Source organism: Triplophysa rosa, linkage group LG4 (genome assembly GCF_024868665.1).
Source record: "Triplophysa rosa linkage group LG4, Trosa_1v2, whole genome shotgun sequence".
NCBI lineage: Eukaryota > Metazoa > Chordata > Actinopteri > Cypriniformes > Nemacheilidae > Triplophysa > Triplophysa rosa.
Window position 1 is genome coordinate 31,092,042 of NC_079893.1, and position 22,213 is coordinate 31,114,254.

The 22,213-nt window shown below is 37.6% G+C and overlaps 2 protein-coding genes and 1 long non-coding RNA gene across 7 annotated transcripts in view; all 3 read left to right on the forward strand.

Moving 5' to 3' along the window:
- LOC130552837 (GTPase IMAP family member 8-like) overlaps positions 1–11,597 on the forward strand; it is a 42,098-nt gene extending 30,501 nt beyond the window's left edge. For all 4 annotated transcript variants that reach the window (XM_057331463.1, XM_057331464.1, XM_057331465.1 and 1 more), the window contains 4 exons: positions 1,465–1,500; positions 2,083–2,766; positions 3,147–3,176; positions 9,444–11,597. In XM_057331463.1, coding sequence (XP_057187446.1) covers positions 1,465–1,500; positions 2,083–2,766; positions 3,147–3,176; positions 9,444–10,165 — 1,472 coding nt within the window. In that variant the 3' untranslated portion in view covers positions 10,166–11,597. The remainder of the gene's footprint in view (positions 1–1,464; positions 1,501–2,082; positions 2,767–3,146; positions 3,177–9,443) is intronic.
- Positions 11,598–14,502: 2,905 nt separating this feature from the next.
- On the forward strand, positions 14,503–19,051 carry LOC130552838 (sialidase-like). 2 transcript variants are annotated; one of them, XM_057331468.1, is made up of 6 exons: positions 14,503–14,591; positions 14,721–15,044; positions 15,881–16,030; positions 16,133–16,270; positions 16,357–16,394; positions 16,635–19,051. In XM_057331468.1, the coding sequence occupies exons 1-6, from the start codon at positions 14,552–14,554 to the stop codon at positions 17,253–17,255; spliced, it is 1,311 nt and encodes a 436-aa protein (XP_057187451.1). In that variant the 5' UTR covers positions 14,503–14,551; the 3' UTR covers positions 17,256–19,051. The 2 variants fall into 2 exon arrangements, with proteins under 2 accessions (XP_057187451.1, XP_057187452.1); XM_057331469.1 differs by having other exon boundaries at positions 16,136–16,270.
- Positions 19,052–20,810: 1,759 nt separating this feature from the next.
- Positions 20,811–21,546, forward strand: LOC130553549 (uncharacterized). Its single transcript, XR_008962868.1, has 3 exons — positions 20,811–20,920; positions 21,163–21,215; positions 21,295–21,546. It is a non-coding gene; the product is annotated as an uncharacterized LOC130553549 (long non-coding RNA).
- The last annotated feature ends 667 nt before the right edge of the window (positions 21,547–22,213 follow it).

Sequence of the window (22,213 nt, forward strand, 5' to 3'; positions counted from 1 at the left end):
GTTTTCACTACTATTTCAGTTAGCCTACTACTATTGTCTGTTTAAAATGTATAATTATTGCTATTTTTCCTATTTAGTTTTAAACCGAAATAAAATGTTTTATTTGAATTTAAATGTTAAGTTTATTGTGATGGTGTTGTGTAACTAATGTAATGATTTAAAAACGTGTTGTCTTGTTTTCTGGCACATTTAATCAGATACCATTGCATGTGTCTTTCAAATAGCTTCATGCAATTAGCTTATTTTATTCAAACACAGTATGATTCAGTAATTCACTGTAACATATACAATTTTCTCATCCTCTAAACTCAAACCATTATTTGATGACTTAAGATCGTGCTTATCAAAAGCACGATTTTATGTTTGTATTTGGCGAGCTACAGAAATTATATTTTGCGTGCATATGATACGCATGTGTTTTGCGTGCACTTTTTATGTACATACCGACTTAAACCACACCATCTTAACCAAGGGGGTAATCATATGCACGTAAAAAGTAATGAATGCGTATAAATAGCAAGCCAAATACAAACATAAACTCTTACTATAGATAGGCAGTACTAGTAGATCGGGTAGGATATTTAAATAATTAAATTAATATTATAAATGTATGAATAGTCCACTGATTCCAGACCACCTGGAATTGTCCCCGTGCTCCATGTCCGTTCCAGGGCTGATAGTGGTGAGCTAAGCTGCCAGTACAAGAAACAATTATTTTTTTCTTGATGATGCATAAGAGATCTATGAGATCAAATAAATTCACTTAATCGAGCAGATGAGTGGACTGTGCTGCAAACATATAAAAAGTATCTGCATTTCTTGCTTTGGTCTTCGTCAGAAGCGACTTGCACCACCTGCTGGTGAAGCGGTCAGGCAGCAGGTAGAGATCATGCATTGGCGGAATCGGCGCTCTATTGCTTCTCCTGGGATTCCCGGATGTGAAACTTTGAATTTCAAGTCGAATTTGAACCACTGAATTTGTGGAAGCGAATTTTTAAACCGAAATAATATGGACTGAAAATTGTCTGTCGAAAATGAAAGGTTGTATTTTATAACAAGTTGAATTTTTTAAGTGAAATTTAAAAGGCGAATTTTGATTATTGAACTTTTTAACGGTGAAATTGTGCGTGAAATGTTTCAATTTGAAATATTCACAGCTTAAATATACAACCATATTGAATTGCAGACTCTAAAAATGCAAGCACTGGTAATGCAACAGCTTAATTTTTGATTAGTGGTAATTCAACATGCTTTTTTGCTTCAAAGACTAATGGCATTGAAATACTTCCATAGAGACTTGACTTGCTTCCCACCTCTGGTACTTTTAGGAAACAGTAATTTGAGAAGAACCTTTAGCAAGCAAAGACTAGATGTTGGATCAAAAATATTTATTAACTAATGAATAAAATACATATTCCTCGATGCACGAACTAATGAAAGAATGTCCTTTATTGTTTACTGTAGGAGAAAACTGGAAGACTGCGGAGTCTACAATGTCAAGTAAAATGTTCATCTTATTTCACAAAACACTCAAAGCATCATAACATGTGATTCCTGCTGTTTGACTTTTGAATGATATGATTGATGATTAAAACCAGGCAAGAGTAAAACAAAAAGAAACAACACTTGTTCTGTCACATATAACATATTGTTGTTAGATTACTAATAAATCACTCAAAGTGATTCAGTCCAAAAGTTGAGATCTGACAAATTTTACATTTTGAAATGTTCTAAATGGGTTCCAAATTGGACTCACTATGGTAACTAGAGAGATTACATAGTTTAAATGTAAACATTACGTAGCTCATTTTACATGATGATGAAAGTAAAAACAGAATTTATTTGCCACAAAGCATCTAGCGCATGTTTACTTGGACTTGTACTCTTGATCAAATGCAAAAAATAACAATGAAAAGGGTATCCTGTGCTGGTAATGTTAAGGGTATTATTAAAAAATGTAGTGATTTTTTTAGTTGTTCATTCATGCCATTTGAAGGTTTTGTGTACAATTAAAACCAATTTCATTAAATATTCTTGCTATAATGACATCTTGTGTACAGTACATAATGTGTTTCTGTGCAGGTTCTAATCTGAAGATTGTCCTTCTGGGTAAAACTGGATCAGGAAAGAGTGCAACGGGGAACACCATACTGGGTAGAGATGCGTTTAGAGAATCTTGTAGTTCTGCATCTGAAAAGTGTGAAATACAAGATGCAGAAGTGGAGGACAAAGTCATCTCAGTGGTCGACACTTCAGGACTGTTTTATACATCACTGAGTGAAGAGGATCTGAAGTCTGAGTTAGAGAAGTGTGTCATCATGTCTGCTCCTGGTCCTCATGTGTTTCTGCTGGTCATCAGACTGGATGTGAAAGTCACAGATGACATGAACACAGTGAAATGGATTCAAGAGAACTTTGGAGAAATGGCCCTGCAGTACACAATGATTCTGTTCACTCATAAAGATAAGATAGATCAGCCAATAGAGCAATATATAGAAGAACGTGAAAATCTAAAACACCTGGTTAATGAATGCAAGGCTGGAAATCACTGTTTCAATAACAAAGAAAAAAAAAATCGAAAACAGGTCACTGAACTATTAGAAAAGATAGATAGTCTGGTGATAGAGAACAGAGGAGAGCATTACACCAAACACATGTACCTGGAAGCTCAGAGAAAACTCTCAGAAGAAGAGAAGAAATTGAAACAACTGTACGATGAATACACAAAAGAAATGGAAGAGATTATGAGACAACAGAAGATGGCAGGTTTGTTTAGTGGGGTACAATTACTGGCATTGTCATTATCAGGTTTTGATAAAACATTTTAACGTGTAAAAATTGCGTCAACATGTCAAGTGCAGAAGAGATCCCAGTTACCAAGCAACCGTTGATACAGTGTTGTGTTTGTTAATTATTCTTAGAGAATAAACTATTCATTTTTGACAGTTTCTACATTAATTGCACATTCAAGAGTAATACTAATTTTAATTTAATGCATTTAACATTGATCCATAAGCATTCTGGAGATACTGTGTGAGCTTGTGTGATAAAGACAAAGGTGTCTAAATTCGGGGACTTTGACATCAGACTTTTGACTCTAAACATTTCTCTCTCATTTCTGTTTCTTGAAAATCTCTCTTCTTTAGGATGCAGAGGAAGCATGAATCACCCTCCTGGTACGTAAGTCTGACAATTGCTTGCAAACTTCATAATCAAATTCACTGTTTTGTTTCGAGAACTTTTAGATGTCTTTTTAGTTGTAAAGAGGGCTTTCTGTTTCCACAAGGAAGACAAGCTACAAAATTAAACTCTAGATTAAAATTTAATTATGGCCGCAGTCTAAAAAAAATCGTTACTGCACTGTAAACCCGGACAAGTTGAGTGTACTTAAACATTTTGAGGTAACCGATTACATCAATATTTTTAAATAAAGAAGTGTTTTAATTTTAAGCTAGTTGAACTCAATAATATTAGCAAGTGATTAAACTACCATTATGGTGATGAGTGTTTGCTTTAGTTGAGCTCTTGACTCCTGTCTTCTGTTATGTTAACTTCTCTGTCAGTGGTTGAGTGTGTTTCAGAAATAACACTTGTGCATTGACTGAAAGAGATCTTTAAAAGGTCAGTTTGGAGTAGATTTCACAATAGGTGTCAATTAATAATAAAGTGCAAAAGCTGTTGTAAATAAGAGCGAGTTTGATCCTTTTTTTACTGATGAGAATGTTTCAGTTCACAAGGATTGTGTCAAATAAAGGACGTTTTACTGGCACACTAAGACATCAACACTCATCATACAATTCTCAACAATGGTGACAATCATCAAACTAATTCAGATAAACAGATCAACTGCAATGCATGCTGGGGATCATGAATGAGTTTTGTACTATGTACCCAGCATGCATTGCAGCATGAAGCTGTTCAGTTGATTGTCACCATTGTTGAGATTCATACACTGATTATTCATGTCTAATTTATTTATTAGTTAAAGGTTTTTAAGGATATGACGATATGACAGTCATAATACTAATCTGTAATATAAATCAGTTTACAAAGTAATAACACAACACACTCTTAATCAGTGATTCATAATGAGCACCAATTGAAATCAGCTAGTGGATTTCTTTGCTTTTCACCCCAGACAAACGTGTTTTAACCAGAGGTGTATAGTACTTGAGTATTTTACTCAGGGGTGCCCAAACTCAGTCCTCGAGGCCGGTGTCCTCCAGAGTTTCTCTTCAACCCTAATCAAACAAATCAAACACACATGAATGTAGCTTCCCTGATAGCAAGAGAGCGATGAAAACTATTGAATCAATGTTAAAAACTGTTGAATCCTCAATGTGTTGTTGTCAGCCACCATTATTGTGATCAGTGTTTGCTTTAGTTGAGTTCTTGACTCTCGTGTTTTAATGTCAAGTTTTCATTGTCTGCTGTAACAGAGCTGAAATATGTTTGTTGAGGTAATGAGAAACAAGATCCATTAGAATCAGCTGAAGGTGGATGTTGTTGCTGTTAGGTTATATATATATACTGTAGCTCATGAGAGGCATGTTTTATTAGTGTTTTAAGTTTCTGTGATACTTCTGTGTGATTAAAGCAGTGGTGAGGTGTCAGACTTTTATTAATTTACAGGAAAATATTCCTTACATTTGTTTGTTTCAGACTCAATTAGACATGAGGAATCGGTGTATGAAGATCAACAATGGTGACAATCAACAAAATAAAACTCCATGCTGCAATGCATGCTGGGTAACATTTTAGTGCAAAACTCATTCATGACTCCCAGCATGCATTGCAGTTGATCTGTTTATCTGAATTAATTGGGGATTGTCACCATTGTTCAGATGTGTATGAAGAGTGTTGATGTCTAAGTGTGTCACTTGTGTTTATTTGGTCACAGTAACTTCTCACTAGTGAACCAGAACATTTAAATCAGTCATGAAGATCAGATTCAAGCTTATATTGTTCTCATCTTTATTTTATTCTCATCCTTTGATTCACAATAACAGTATACTGCACCATCTCTAGTGTAAAACATCTCTTTCTTTATAAACGCACATGTGTTCTCACAGAAACACTACTGTAAGCACTTCAAGAGGAGCGAGAACTAAATGAAGAAGAGTCAAGAGCCCAACTAAAGCAAACACTGATCACAGTGATGGTGATGTGATGAAATGTCAACTTTTTTTCAACATTAATTGCAGGTGCAAAAGTGATATTGATGAAATGCCATTAATATTGACATATCAGCACATCTGAACATAGATTCAATGGTTGCTTGCTGTCAGAGTTTCTCTTGATCTTGAAGATGTTGATGAGTTTGTTCAGGTGTGTTTGATTTGTTTGAGTAGGGTAAGAGCTAAACTCTGGACCACACTCTGCACGAGTTTATCAGAGGCGTTTAGTACTCAAGTATTTTACTCAAGTACATTTATCCACTATCTTTATATATTTTACTGTTTTTCCTTTTGAGAAATTTTACTTCACCACATTATAAAGCATATACATATGTAGTTTAATCCACCACATTTCATAAAACAATTTTTTATATGTTTTTTTATATGTTTTTTACCTTAAATACTTAAGAACATTAAAAATCTCCTATCTTACTTTTACTCAAGTAAAATCATTGTTGAGTAAATTACTTGAGTAAAAGTAAGAAAGAACTTTGACTTTTAATGTACTTTTTTAAATGTAAAAATTGCCATGTAGTTTTCAAATGCAGTTGAGTAAAAAGTATGATATATGCCATGCTTAATAATGTATGGAAGTAAAACATTTCCAAAGTAAAAACACTAGTAAACAAAAGTAAAGATACTTGATCCCTGAGAGTAAAATACTCAAGTACTATACACCTCTGTAGTTATCTAATAGTGCAGGATTAAGAGTGGGTTTCTTCAGTAGTGGGGTGATACAGGCTTCTTTGAAGACTGCGGGAAATGTACCAGTGGTGAGAGACGAGTTGATAATGTGGGTCAGAGAGGGAACAACCAATGGAGTGATGGCCTGGAGGAGGTGAGTGGGGATGGGATCTAGCAGGTAGGTCGTTGGGTGGTTTGAAGATATGACCTTGGAAACATCATCTTCAGATAGGAGGGAGAAAGAGGGGAGCGAGCATGTGTCAGGGGTTTGGGAGTGATCAAGAGGCGGCAGCGCAGAGAACTGACTGCTGATAGTGGTAGTTTTCTTTACGAAGAAAGATGCAAACTCATCAGCTGATAAGTCCGATGCAGGTGAGGGGGAAGGCGGGCAAAGAAGAGCAGAAAAGGTTTTAAAGAGAGTACGAGAGTTAGGTGAGTTGTTGATTTTAGCATGGTAGTATTGAGTCTTTGCAAAGAAGACATCAGCAGAGAAAGAAGAGAGGAGAGACTGATAGAGACTGAGGTCAGTGAGTTCTTTAGATTTGCGCCACTTTCTCTCAGCAGACCTGAGCGTGGCGCGATGCTCGCGGAGAACATCAGATAACCAGGGGGCGGAAAGGGATTCACGAGATGGCCTAGATGTAAGGGGGCATAAGCTGTCTAAGCAAGAGGTAAGTGTGGAGCAGAGAGTGTCAGTGGCGGTGTTAGTGTCCAAGAGAGAGCTGTTCAGAGGGAGGGAGCATGGCGGAGACCGCAGAGGATAAGCGGGAGGGAGAGAGTGTACGTAGGTTGCGTCAGAATGTGACCAGTGGGGAGACATGTGTAGTGTCTGGGGGAGTTAGGTCAAGATCAAGAGTGATTAGGAAATGATCCGACGTGTGCAGCGGAGTGACCTGTGAGTCATGAGTGGAGCAGTAGCGTGTGTAGATCAGATCAAGTTGATTACCAGACTTATGAGTTGCTGACGTGGGAACTCGCTTGAGGTCAAACGATGCAGTCAGATTGTTGAAGTCGGCAGCCTGTGGTTTTTCAAGGTGGATATTGAAGTCTCCAAGAACCACCAGCGGAGTACCATCCTCGGGGAAGGATGACAGAAGCGTATCCAACTCCTCGACGAAATGTCCAAGCTGATCTGGGGGAAGATAGATAACTACAACATGCGTTTTAACAGGGTGGATGACAGTAATGGCATGAGACTCGAAGGCGACGTTGTCGCATGAGGGTGCCAGTTGTTTGAATTTCCAGTCGTTAGGAATGAGTAGACCGGTTCCTCCACCCCTCCCTGATATGCGTGGGCTGTGGGAGAAAGTGTAGTTATTGGAGAGGGCAGCCGGTGTGGCAGTGTCCTCTGGTTTGATCCAGGTTTCAGTAAGTGCTAAAAGAGAAAGACCAGAATGTTGAGCAATGGCTGTGATGAAATCTGCTTTGTTTACAGCAGATCCCAGGCAAGCTCACAGTACAAGAGTTAGATCACAGTTTGAGCACACAGTGAGTTTGCTGTGGGGTTACATTTTGACCTCATCGTGAGTATTCTGAAAGCTCATGGTGACATTATTGTGAGATCACTGAGACATCATCGTGTTGACTGGGCTGTGCACCTCATTCACTCAGACACGCAGAATAGCCAGATGACATATTTAAATAACAGGATTCTGTGTCCGCATCTAGTTAAATGGACTCAATGTGGTGCGCCATCAGAGGTGGGTAGTCCAGGGGCCAAAGAGTAAAAGTTCTGCCATATTTTTGTTTCACCCATGAACCCATGAGCTGATTTCACCAGAGGAGGAACCAAGTCATTCCTTTCAAGTCACATCCAAGTCCTCAAAGAGTTAAAGTTAATGAGATAATTAAGTGAGTAATTAAATGATGATTGAGCATTAGTGATGAACACCTGCTGTTAACAATCAACATCACTGAAGAAAAGAGAAACACAAGAACTACAACTGACATCAGCTGGAAGAAAGAAAAAACAACAACAACATTGCCACCATAATTGTGCTCAGTGTTTGCTTTAGTTGAGCTCTTGAGCCTCTAAGCAATTACAATATTGTTTTACAGCAAACAGTTGTGCAATACTGAATCAAATCTTAAAGGAGCAGAATAGTTTATGATTTCCATGAATGAGTGTTTCTGGTTTAAATCTCTCTGGGTTTATTGAATACATTTGGATATTAAAACAACTCCTAAATCAATACACAACAATGCTTCAATATTGAGAATAAATTCTGATCACACTTTTAGACATGAACATTTATCATATGAAGCTCAACAGTGGTGACAATAATTAGTCATACTGCAGTGCATGATGGGAGTTTTTCATGCATTGCAGCATGAAGCGTTTTGTTGATTGTCACCATTGTTGAGCTTCATATGCTGGTTCTTGATGTCTGTGTGTGTCTAGAAACAGCACATGCATTGATACAGAAGGGTCAAGAGCCCAACTAAAGCAAACACTGATCTCTCCGCTTTACAACAGCACACGCATTGATACAGAGAGAAATCTAACACAGGGGTCAAGGGTCAAGAGCCCAACTAAAGCAAACACTGATCTCTCCGCTTTACAACAGCACACGCATTGATACAGAGAGAAATCTAACACAGGGGTCAAGGGTCAAGAGCCCAACTAAAGCAAACACTGATCTCTCCGCTTTACAACAGCACATGCATTGATACAGAGAGAAATCTAACACAGGGGTCAAGGGTCAAGAGCCCAACTAAAGCAAACACTGATCTCTCTGCTTTACAACAGCACATGCATTGATACAGAGAGAAATCTAACACAGGGGTCAAGGGTCAAGAGCCCAACTAAAGCAAACACTGATCTCTCTGCTTTACAACAGCACATGCATTGATACAGAGAGAAATCTAACACAGGGGTCAAGGGTCAAGAGCCCGACTAAAGCAAACACTGATCTCTCCGCTCTACAACAGCACACGCATTGATACAGAGAGAAATCTAACAGGGGTCAAGGGTCAAGGGCCCAACTAAAGCAAACACTGATCTCCATGATGGTGGCATCATTTGAACCAATAAAACATCAACATCTGATCCTCTGTGATTCTCAATAACAGCAGGTGTTCATCACTAATGCTCAATCATCATTTCATTAATCACTTAATTATCTCATTAACTTTAACTCTTTGAGGACTTGGATGTGACTTGAGACTTGCTTGTGACTTGAAAGGAATGACTTGGTTCCTCCTCTGGTGAAATCAGATCATGGGTTCATGGGTGAAACAAAAGTATGGCAGAACTTTTACTCTTTGGCCCTGGACTATACACCTCTGTGCGCCATTGATTATTGTCACACACAAACATGCACAACCACGACAAACGCGCTTCACACAAACAAGCAGCTCTGTCTAATGCACATATTCTTATTATTCTTAGCACAGACAAGGGCAAGTAACGTTAAAATTCTCTCTCACTTGCCCATACAAAACATTCACTTGTCCTGGACAAGCGGACAAGTGTTAATGTCGAGCCCTGTCTTAGTGTGTTTAAATCTTCCCTTAAAAAGTACTCTTTAGGTTTGGTTTTATGTGATATATTTTAGTTAAATACTTTTCATCTTTTTGCAGATCTGAGGATTGTGTTACTGGGTAAAACTGGATCAGGAAAGAGTGAATCTGGAAACACTATACTTGGCGGAGATTTTAAATATTTTGAAGCAGCTGCTTCCATGGATTCAGTCACTTCATCATGTCAGAAACAAAGAACTGTTGTGGGTAAACGGATCATCTCAATCATCGACACTCCAGGACTGTTCGATACATTAATGAGTCCAAAGAACCTGCAGTCTGAAATAACGAGGTGTGTCATCATGTCTGCTCCTGGTCCTCATGCGTTTCTTCTGGTCATCAGACTGGATGGGAGATTTACAGAAGAGGACATGAACGCAGTGAAATGGATTCAACAGAACTTTGGAGAAGATGCTGTAAAACACACCATCATTCTGTTCACTCATGCTGATGTGCTGAAGGGTGAAACATTAGTTGAGTATTTTAAAAAAAGTAACAATGTAAAGGCACTTATTAGGCAGTATGGTGAAAGATATCACTCATTCAACAATAACAGCAGAGACAAAACAGATCAGGTCACAGAGCTGCTTAACAGGATAGATGAAATGGTAAAGGAAAATGGAGGACAATATTACAGCAATGAAATGTATAAAGAAGTTCAAAAGATGATTGATTGGGATACGTTTAAACAAAGAGCAAAAGTGTATGGAACAGCAGCATTAACAGCTGTAGGGGGAGCAGCAGCAGTAATGGCAGTAATATTTTCAGCATTACGTCGATGAATAGGATGTAATGACATAGATGATGGGTAGGTCACTTTGTTTTATAACCTATATTAATATTTATTTTACACTTTTTTTATTTGTAATAATATTTGTTTTGCCTTCCTCTAACAACTTGCTGTTTTATTTATAAAACAAAACAAACCACAATGTCATACAAAATTTATTTTAAATATTAAAAAGACATCATAAAATCTGGTTGAAAATTAGATTGTGTTAATGGACATCACTGGTGTCATCTGAAGAAGCAAGTTTGTTGTTTAGTAGCACTGCTCACATGCAGTACTGAACACACTGTACCAAAACTGGAAATTGTCCATTTAAAATCAACAATATGTTCTGACTTTCAGACATTGGGTGGCTTCTGGTGAAGGAAAGCTTGTGTACATGCATAACTGCATTTGTATTTTAGTGCATATTAGGTTTTTATGTAGACTATGTACATTGCATTTCTATGAGACTAGTTTTACTACTGGAATTTCTTAAGTGCAGTTCCTATGATTGTATTTCTGTTTTATTTCTAGTTCTAATATTTTATTTTTCCTTTTTTTTTGAGTGTCTCACTATTCTCTTTAAGGCATGTTGTGCATTGAGCATAATGTCAAGTTCAAAACATTATTTGTGCATAATATATATTAAGCCTCAATACAGGTTTTGAAAGAAAGAATGAGCATCTTCAGTACACCTGGATTTGATAACATGAGTTGTTAGCAAATACTGTCTGTTAAAGGAGAGTCTTATTGCAGCAGTCTGATTTACCCTGAACTGTCTAAATGTTCTTTTTGTATGCATGTATGTTTCATCAGTCAATGTGAAATGACTGCTGTCAACGTCAAAGGATTTCAACCATTGTGCTTTGTGTCTCTGTGTGTCCTACTCAGACTGTAGATTATCTTATATCTATATAGTGTGAGAGCACTTTTAGAAATTAAAACACTAACTTTTTTTACTGGTTCACATCACTTCATGACAATTGTCCCACCGTATGGTCACTTTGAAGTATAATGTCCTATTCCAAAACAAACATGTTTAGAGCACACATTCAGGAGCACACGTTTCAGAAATTTTCATTTTAAAAATGAGAGTCAACATCTCAACTAAACAAACATTGATCACACTAAGGGTGACTTACAAAGATTCAACTTCAATAAGAGCTTTTGTAGATGTGTGTCCTACAGTAACTAGCTGGCAACAGTGTTGCCAATATATCACTAGAAATAGCATGTAAATGCTAACAGTGTAGCTTATTCTGTACTTTTTGTCTATTGCTTTCTATCTGCTTTTTTGTTTCCACACGTTGCTTTGCTTTATAAATAATAAAAACATGATATAATGTAGGCTATCCTGTTTGTTGATAGGTTATAGGCAACCCTAATTATCACTTGTGCATAATTAAAAAAGCAATGATTTTTTTTCATTCAACATCATTTAAATAAACAAATAATGAAACATTCGTTTTTAAGATTTTAATTATTGTTGTTAAATATTTTAAGTTTCATGATTTAAGTGTTTACTAAAATTTAATTTAATTTGATTACTAAAATTTAATTGAACTTTTAGGGGCGGTTTCCCAGACAGGGATTAGCCTAAACCAGGACTTAGTTAAATTAGGATATTTAAGGCGTTTTTAAAAACATGCTTTACAAACAAACATTACAGTGTGCATCCTGAGACAAAACAATCGCACTGATATATTTTAAGATATGCAAGTCCAAGTTGTTTTCGATCAAGATGCCGCTCATTTTTAAAGTAGTCTGGGTTTAGGCTAAAACCCCGTCCGGGAAACCAGCCCTTAAGAGTCTGAAAAACAGACTTAAATGAGAAAATAAAATGAATTTTGTATGGGCTACATATTTTAAGCCCAGGCACAGACCAGCCAAAGCAGACAAATGCTCATCGTGTCACTTCTTGCAGCACTAAAACGATCCAGTCAGTGTTTGCGCATCAGCAAATGCAGAAATATTAATGATCATAAAGTAAGGAAAGTGGAACACATTTGCCTGTTTATTACATATTGGATATGTACAGTTTGATTAATAGCCTACATTCTTTAGTCTTTAAAATGTATTACATAGGCACTACACAAAGTTTTTGGACTGCCTTCTGGGCCATTCTTAGTTTAAGACTAGTCGACTACACGGTTAAAAAACTTTAGTTTGAACGACTGTAAAATTAGTCGTAGCGCACATCCCTAGTATTTATAAAAAAATTAAGTAATATATTTCTGTTAAAATTTCATTGTGATGAGTTGTGTTATAGTTGTGCAAAGAAAACCAACATCAAAATGTTGTTCTGTGAACCAGTAACAAGACACACCCTTTGAGGGTTGACATGTCAGAGTTTGTGTATTTTAAATCAATTTATTCACAATGCTGAATATCAAACTCAGTCAGAGCAACTATTTTATGTTCCTCTATGGGCGCTGTACTGCGCACTTTTTAGAAAGCTTCCAGAGCGCTTTCTCACTTTTCACAATTCAATGGCTTTTGTTGTTTTTCACTTTTTTGAAATAAACCAACATCTAAACGTTTATCTAGGAACCGGTAACAAGACACAACCTTTGGGCTAGAAGAGCCTATTTATGGAAATAAATATATTTGTTGGCATTTAAATATCATGCCTTGTGTTATAGTAATGTGCATGAAACCAACATCAAAATGTTGTTCTGTGAACCAGTAACAAGACACACTCTGTGAGGTTGACCTTTCAGAGTCTGTGCATTTTTAATTAATTTATTCCCAATGCTGAATATCAAACTCAGAGCAACTGCACCATGTTCCTCTAGGGGGCAGTACAGTGCACTCTTTGTAAAGCTTCCCAAGTCTTTACATTTCAAAAGTTTTTTTTTGTCTTACAGTTGTTTATAATACCAGCATTTAAATGTTCTTCAGGAGCAAGTATTAAAACACATCCTTTGAAATTGAGATAGAAGAGTGTATTTTAGAAAATTAATTGATGAATTTGATTATGTGTTGTGTGAATAAAACCAACTTCCAAATGTTTGTCTAGAGACACATACTTTGGCATTGAGATAAGAGAGCATATTAATTTAACCTTAATTGATATATTCATTGACATTTCAATGTCATGTGCTGTGTTATAGTTCTGTGAATAAATCCCAACATTTAAATGTTTGTCTATGAACCAGCAACAAGACACCCTGTTCAAAGTTGATGTACACTGTAAAAAAATTCCCTGTTAAATTACAGTAAACAACTGGCAGCTATATTTGCCAGCACATAGCTGTAATTTTACAGCATACCTACTGTAATCTGCAACAACAGTTTATTACTGTAAAAGACATTATAATTTGCACAATATAATACTGTTATTTTAGTGTTCCTGCTGTGATTTCCATGAATTGTTTATTACCAGAGGTGGGACCAAGTCATTGTTTTCAAGTCCCAATCAAGTCCCAAGTCAAGAGAGGCGAGTCCAAGTCAGGTTGCAAGTCCTGAATGTTAACGGAACTGAATCAGTATCACTTTTGTGCCCACAAACATCACCATTATTGTGATCAGTGTTTGCATACCTCTAAAACACTTCTATGATACGTCCTTTGAAGTCCTGCTTGCAAATGTCTCCTGGTCAATCTGCTTGTTTTATTATCCAACTCGGGTCCAATATAAAAAGTCAACACTTCCATCGATCCTGATGTGTTTAATTGATGAAGTGAAGTTGACGCCACACTGTTTTTTTGCTAAAAGCCCAAGTTTATGAATACACGTGCACTGAGAGGGGCACCGACCAATCACAACAGCCTGAGAAGCGTAAGCTCGCTGATATGGTATGGGTGGGACATCTTCAAACACACGCTCTAAACGGGGAACCAATCATGACAGACCCGGTCAGCTTTACCAATCAGAGTGTTTCGGATGGAGGGACTTTATATACACCAGAAACCAAATCCAGTCGTTTTGTTAGAAGAGGAACAGCAGTGAACAATAGACTTGAAATATGTGAAATATAAAGCGTTTTTTGAAACATGAACATCCATTGTTAAAACACCCAAAAAACATAACCGAAGCTTCAAAAACAGCAAAAGATTGGCTCCTTAAGTCCCGCTTGCTCTCTTCTCTCAGTCAATTTGAGCAGACATGCTCCTTACTGCTGATTGGCTACTAGTTTGTTTTGGTACTGACCCACGTTCTCAGAAATCGGTTATCCCGCCTTTAATGCGATATATCACCTCTGTTAATGTGATGAGTTGCAGAACTGTTTATCTGATCAAAAGATGCATGCACAGATAAATGCTGTGTGCATGTGTAGAGCTGGATGTGGTTAGACAGGAAAGAGGAAGGACATGTCTGCACCCCCATACGGAAGAGAGAGCGAGAGAATCGTTTGTCACAGCATCTGATGTTTTATTGAAGCTGTCGACTCATCATGATGAACGTTCTGCTCCTGTTCTCCTGCATCATTACAGGTGAGTTTGACACTCTGATCATTTTTAACATCATTACACAGTTCACAAACTTTTGTTTCATGATCTCATGTAATGTTTGTAATGTATTCATCATGGAGATCTTAATTCTATGAAATATTTTGTGTTCAGTTGTTGTAGGAGCTCCTGTTTCAGTTACAGGACACAGAGGAGAGACTGTTCACATCACATGTCCTTATGAATCTGGATATGAAACAAATAAGAAGTATTTGTGTAAAGGGGATTGTAGACTTGTGAATAAAGACATAATTGTTGAATCAGGATCTCCAGCTAAAGGCAAGAGATTTTCTCTGATTGATGACAAGACTGCAAGAGTTTTCACCGTCACCATCACTGATCTGAGAACAAAAGATGAGGGCAATTACTCGTGTGGAGTGAGCACTTCATATCTATTACCTGATCAATATTCAGAGATTATTTTGCTTGTTAAACTTGGTAAGTGATTTCGTGTGATTCGTGCAGGGTAATAGTATCTGGAAACTTGTTGTATTGTGTTGTGTATTATTGATCCAGACGCTGAACTAAACCAGTTGAACAGGTTTGAAACTGTTACTGTACAGTACCAACAGCAGGAGTAATATTTGCAAATATTCAATTCACAATTAATCGTTAGGTCTCAGTAAACCTGCGGTCAAACTTGACTTTTCCCTCCATTGACTTCCATTCATCCGCATGCGACAGAACGGAAACGCAAGCCCATCAGAAGATATTTCGCTGCATAGCAAAGTTCAAGTTTGGTGAACTCTGTGAATTCCCGTCACGTGAGTGGTGATACCAATAGAAGAACAAAACGTCCCAGCATGACCTCTCGGTACAGAAATGTAAAAGATGGAGGAATCTCTCCCGCCCAGCACCGAACGAATTTCGAATGCTCAATGTCTAATCTGACCACTTCATAAAAAGTTGTATTTTTTATTATTAGAGAGAGTTTTATCACTTAACAAGGCTGTGGATTTGGAGACGTGGAACAATTCACCATTTGTGAAGTATCTGCTCACTCGTTGGCCAAAATCACCCTCACGTTCATCTCAGCCATGCAATCATTGATGTGGATTTAGATGTTTCAGGTCCACCGTGAATCAATCTGTTGACCACTGATGGAATCATAAAAAACAGTTTAATTCAACGTCATGCACTCTGGACAAGACTGACAATTAACCTTTAACATGACTATTGTTGTGTTGGTTCTCTTGATTGTATTTTGTATGAATCCATTTGGATTCCAGATATAAACTACTATACAAATTCTATTTTGTTCTCATATTTTTTAGATGAAAAGATAACCGGCCAACCAACTAAACGCCACACCGTCCAACCAACTAAACATCCTGTTGCAATCACACAGTCTTATTTCAGCAAATCAGTGTTCAATCTACAGTCCACCGGCATCAAACCCAAAGATCAGAGTCTCTCATCAACAGGTCTGTTTTTCTTTCTATATCTGTCTGTCTATATATCTAACAGTCAATGACAGATTTTTTTGTGTGAACTTTCCATTTGAATTATGATTGATATTTTTCCAGTAGTGTCTGTGGTCTACATCAGCATTGGATTAACACTCATTGTGATTGGTTTGCTTGTGGCACTGACAGTGATATGTAAGAAGAAGAATGGAGGGAAAAAATCCCCAACAGTTACTCAGTCAGGACCTTCAGATCAAGGTCAGATGTAGATTAAAAAAAATTGAGACCAAACACACATGCATACGTCATTTCCTCATGTTTAGATTCTCTTGATGTTTTGACAGTTTCCGCTGTGCATTTCCTACCAGAGAGCACTCCAGCGGTATGTTTATTTAAAGTGTCCATATCTACTGTTGTCCTCCTTAAAAACACCAGATTGAATGTCACTACTGGTGCTCATGCAATGCTTATAAATGCTGGTTATTCTGGTCACCCTTCATGATCTCGCTGACTAAATTTGTTGACATCCAAAGCAGGTCAATATAGTTAAGCAACCTGGTAGACTAGCTTCACTAGTGTTTTCATTCGGATGTGTTTTAATTTGACACACAATCTCTTGCAGGATTTTAACTACTGTGACCATGAATATCAGGAAATCGGAGAGCTGCAGCTCAAGAACGTCAACTCCACCATTACCATGTATTCCACAGGACCAGCTGACTCCACACCAAAAGCACCAGTTGATTCCATGATCTACACGACCGTACAAACACCAGCTGACTCAATGAACTACTCAACCTCAGAAGCACCAGCTGATTCAACGATCTACTCAACCGCAGAATCACCAGTTGATTCAACGATCCACTCAACCGCAGAATCACCAATTGATTCAACGATCTACTCAACCGCAGAAACACCAGTTGATTCAACGATCTACTCAACCGCAGAATCACCGGCTGACTCAACGATCTACTCAACCGCAGAATCACCAGTTGATTCAACAATCTACTCAACCGCAGAAACACCAGCTGACTCAATGAACTACTCAACCTCAGAAGCACCAGTTGAATCAACGATCTACTCAACCGCAGAAACACCAGTTGATTCAACGATCTACTCAACCGCAGAAACACCAGTTGATTCAACGATCTACTCAACCGCAGAATCACCAATTGATTCAACGATCTACTCAACCGCAGAATCACCAATTGATTCAACGATCTACTCAACCGCACTTCTCTAAACTTCTCTTAACTCTGGAAACTTGCAGCACGTCTTTATACTTCTAAGGAGATTTTAGCGTCATCTAGCGGTGAAGTTGTGAATTGCAACCAACAGCTCACTCCACCCCTCCCTTTCGAAGCACTACGGTGGCTGACACTGGACTAAGATGTCGTCAGATGTTCTATTCTATTGTAGAAACAACATGATGAATTCAATGCGAGGGGACCCGCGGTGTATGCAGATAGAAATAACTCATTCTAAGATAATAAAAACATCTTCATTATGCTTCATTAAGTAAGGTCTTTATACACCTCTGAACACATAGTTATGTATATTAGATTGTATTTCTGTCAATTGATCCTCCTTAATATCACACACAGCACCTTTAAGGTTGTGATCTGCTTGAACTATTGGAAAGAATTTAAATCACTGCTGGTGTTTAAACAGTGTCAGATTTCAAGCTATTGAAATATTTTCTGCATTTTATTTTAGTATTTGTTTTTATAATAGACATGTGTTGCATTTAACACAATTGCGTTCATAGCAGGCAGCTCAAACATCAAACAGTAAACAGCTACACTTTAACTTTAGATGAGACAGGACACAGAAAGTAGAAACTAGAAAGACCAACATCACAGCCTTTAAAGGATAGGAACAAAGGGTAAAGTTTGATTAAAGAGTACAGATAAGAGCTTTAGTGAGTCTGATCTGAGACCAGCTGTCACGACTGGCGTGCAAGAGAGAAGAACCCAAGCGCAGGCAGGCAGTGAAGGGGTTAACAGAAAATATTTATTACAAAAACACACAAAACAAAACCCACGAGGGGGTATAAAACAGGAACTAAACTAAGAAACAAACTTGAAATAAAAGACTTCCCACGAGGGGGGCAAAATGAAAACAAGAACACTAAACCAAACTAAAGGACACGACCAAACGTCTTAAATCATAAAACACAAAACTCACGAAACACGAACAGGGCAAGGACCAGGAACATGGGTGAGAGCACAAACATAATCCACACAGTACAATCCACGAGCACAGGACAAAGAAACATGAGGGTATATATATAGGCAAGACAAACAAGGGATAATTACATGGGGCAGGTGTGGGACATTAAACACTCGGGAAAGGATAACGAGGAAACGAGATGGCGGGAACAGAGACGAGACACTGGAAAAACACATGAGAGGCATAAACATCTCATGGTCTTCCCACATAAAACCCAAGAACTCTGTCCCGATCCCACCACACGACTAGAATTTCATAAACAAGACGGTGGGACCGTGACACCAGCATTACAATCCCTGTGATCTTATACTGGTCGAGAATCTGTTTGATCATCTTGTGACTATGACAACAGCACACATGATCACACATTGTATGAGGAAGATCACAGTAACACACGCATGAGACATGTAAAGTTTAGCAGATGACTTTTTCAGTATATTATAGATTTTAGATCTGAAAATCATCATTGACAGCGAGACGATCCAGAATCTGTGTGTCATCTGTAAGCTCAAGTGATTTTCATTTATTTCAATCTGTGCAAATTCTAACTGTTTTATTTGGAGTCCTTGTTGTTCTTTACATTGCTGTTGAGCTTTTTTTTTCTTGGTGTTGGTCATTTTTGCAGAAGTAGTTGTGCAGACATCATAGTTTATTCATGTGCATGTTGTGTAGAGAAAGGGAAGGGAAGTGTAAATGTTTGCTGACTTATATAATTGTGAATGTACATCACTTCACTGATAAACGTATCATCTGATATAAAACAACCTACAGCCTGTAAATAAGAATGTTGTAACCAGTTTTAAAAATAAAAACGTGATCGTTCGCCGGTTGCTTGTCATGTTTCTTCCGTTATGTTTGTTCTAAATGCTATTTTAAAGGGATACTTCACCCAAAAATGAAAATTCTGTCATAATTTACTCACTCTCAGTCTCAAGTTGTTCCAAATCTGTATAAATGTCTTTGTTCTGTTGAACACAGAGAGAGATATTTGGAAGAATGCTTATAACCAAAAAGATCTCAACACCATAGTAGGAAAAATACAATGGTGGTTAAAAGTGCCCCAGAACTGTTTGCTGTCGTACATTCTTCAAAATATCTTCTTTTGTGCTCAACAGAACAAAAAAAAAAGATCAAGTATTTTATGGGAGTCAATGGGGGGTAAAATCTGTCTGGTTATAAGAATTCTTTCAAATATATTTCTCTGTGTTCATCACAACAAAGACATTTATACAGATTTGGAACAACTCGAAGGTGAGTAAATGATGACAGAATTTTCATTTTTGGGTGAAGTGTCACTTTAACCTCTGTCACTCACATGTGACGAATACAGAAGCGGATAATAAAGAAAAATCAAGTGGGCGTGAGGTGGTCCATCACAGCAGCTGTACCAGGAAACATTGAGACACACAGACACTCCTGAAGATGCTTGTGAGAGATAAAGAAGAACTGAATGTACAGATACCAGAGAAGATGATTGAATACGAGAGAAGAATGAAGATGATGTTGACTTTCACACTGCTGATGATTCCTGGTAAGATGACAGAAGATCAAACGTCTTTAACTTCAGCTCATAAACTGACATTATCTTCAGAGATGAATCATGAATCTTCAACTCTTTGTTCTGTCAGGAGCTCTGAGCTTCAGTGTGATGGGATATACAGCAGGAGCAGTCACCATCACATGTCCATATGACAGAGGATATACAAGAAATGCGAAATATTTTTGTAGACGAAGTGAGGACTTGACACAAAAGTGTTCTGATCTCATCAGGACTAATGTTAAAGATAAATGGGTTAAGAGTGGAAGATTCTCTCTGTATGACGACACAACAGCATCAGTCTTCACTGTCACCATCACTGATCTGAATGAACATGATTCAGACACATACCAGTGTGCAGTTTATAGACTTTTCTGGAAGGATATCTACACTGAAGTGAAGCTGACTGTTAGAGAAGGTGAGTAACTCTGATCATCTTAAACCAATGAAAACACCATCATATTCTACAATGACTGTAATGAATTATTCACATATAAAGACGCCGCATTTATTCTGACCCCAATCATGAACAACTGACTGCACATGATCTTAAAGAAATTGTTAAAGGTATTGTTTTATCTCACTTGTAGGTTACCTGTAAACTTCTGCTAAGCAAACTGCATTATGACAAGAAAACCTACTCCAGAAACAACACACAAACGCCTGAAATGATAGTCACAGAGTTGCAGTGTAAACGTATAAAGTATTTTAAGCACAAGACTTCAGCTTCCTATACACACATGTATTTTTATACCTATTCTTGTATCTTCAGGGAAGCGGTGTGGTTGTCAGACACATTGTGGTTGGTGCAACTAGTTACATAAATATCATCATACAAAAGATTGTGTCAAGGTTTATTAACCCCGAGCAATGTGCAGAGACTGTTCAAAGTTTTTACTAAAATCTCAGTTTCAGGAATGTTATACTCCTCAAAGTGTCACAGATAATGTTTTAGACCTTAGAAAAATAAACATTAGTTAGTTTCCACACATGATAAAGATCATATTCATATGATTCATTTGTGTTTTCAGACTCGTCTGTGATCGTCATCATCATCATTGTGTGTGTGCTTGTGCTTCTGATCTTCACTGGACTGCTGTTATTCATTCTACTTTACTGCAGGAGATGTTCAGCTCGAGGTTAAAACTCTTTCACTTTGTTTTAATTTGATCCTTTTAAAACATGATCACAGTAATGTCTCAGGTTGATTAAAAAAAAATACAGTTGTTATTAAATAAGAAGATCGTTTGTGGGTGATGGAAAACATTTTGTTGCTCTCTGCTGGCAGAAATAGGTGATGCACTGAAACAGAGTCACAATGACACGTTCACATCTTGACCACAGACGGCAATGTTAATTTAATATTTTGTGTTTTAAACAGATGCTGATTCAGACTGTGAAATATCTCACCCAGGAGCAGGAATCTATGAATCGGTGTGTAAATTAAATCTGATTGGATGATTGTTGACCTGAATGACCTCTGGAGCTGCATCTCATTTCTCTCTCTCCTCAGGTTACTCAAACCGCTCATGATTATGATGAAATTAAAAAGATCAGACATCTGACTGATTCAGCAACCATCACGGACTTCAATACTGCACCATTACCCACAATCCCCTTTGATGCGTCTAATGCTGGTTATGAAACTCTTCAATTACCCACAATCCCCTCTGATGCTTCTAATGCTGGTTATGAAACTCTTCAATTACCCACAATCCCCTCTGATGCTCTTTACACTGTTTATGATACTCCTCAATTACCCACAATCCCCTCTGATGCTTGTAATACTGTTTATGAAACTCTTAAATTACCCACAATCCCCTCTGATGCTTCTAATGCTGGTTATGAAACTCTTAAATTACCCACAATCCCCTCTGATGCTTCTAATGCTGGTTGTGAAACTCATAAATTACCCACAATCCCCTCTGATGCTTCTAATGCTGGTTATGAAACTCTTAAATTACCCACAATCCCCTCTGATGCTTCTAATGCTGGTTATGAAATTCTTAAGTTACCCACAATCCCCTCTGATGCTCCCTGCGCTGTTTATGAAAGTCTTAAATTCCAGTAAACAATGTGAGTTAAAATAGTGTAATTTCTCACATCATAAAGAATCTCTATTGGTCTCCTCTAGTCACGTGTTTGTGTCCTTATGCTGTCCATGGTGCTGAATTACTGCTCTCACATTTACTTCACTGCAGTCACCACTAGAGGACACCACTGAGCTTCAACATAGTTTCTTTACTTTGGGCTCATTCTAAACATTCAATGACTGGAATTTTGAGTGACAGTGTCCTTTAAAAAGTACTGAACATGATTAAAAAGTTTTTGTTTGTCTTGAAATGTTTGTGATATTACAAGTGAATGTAAACACCAAAGAATTATGACCTTGCATTAAAATATGACGCATCAAAACAGTATGGAAACTCCTG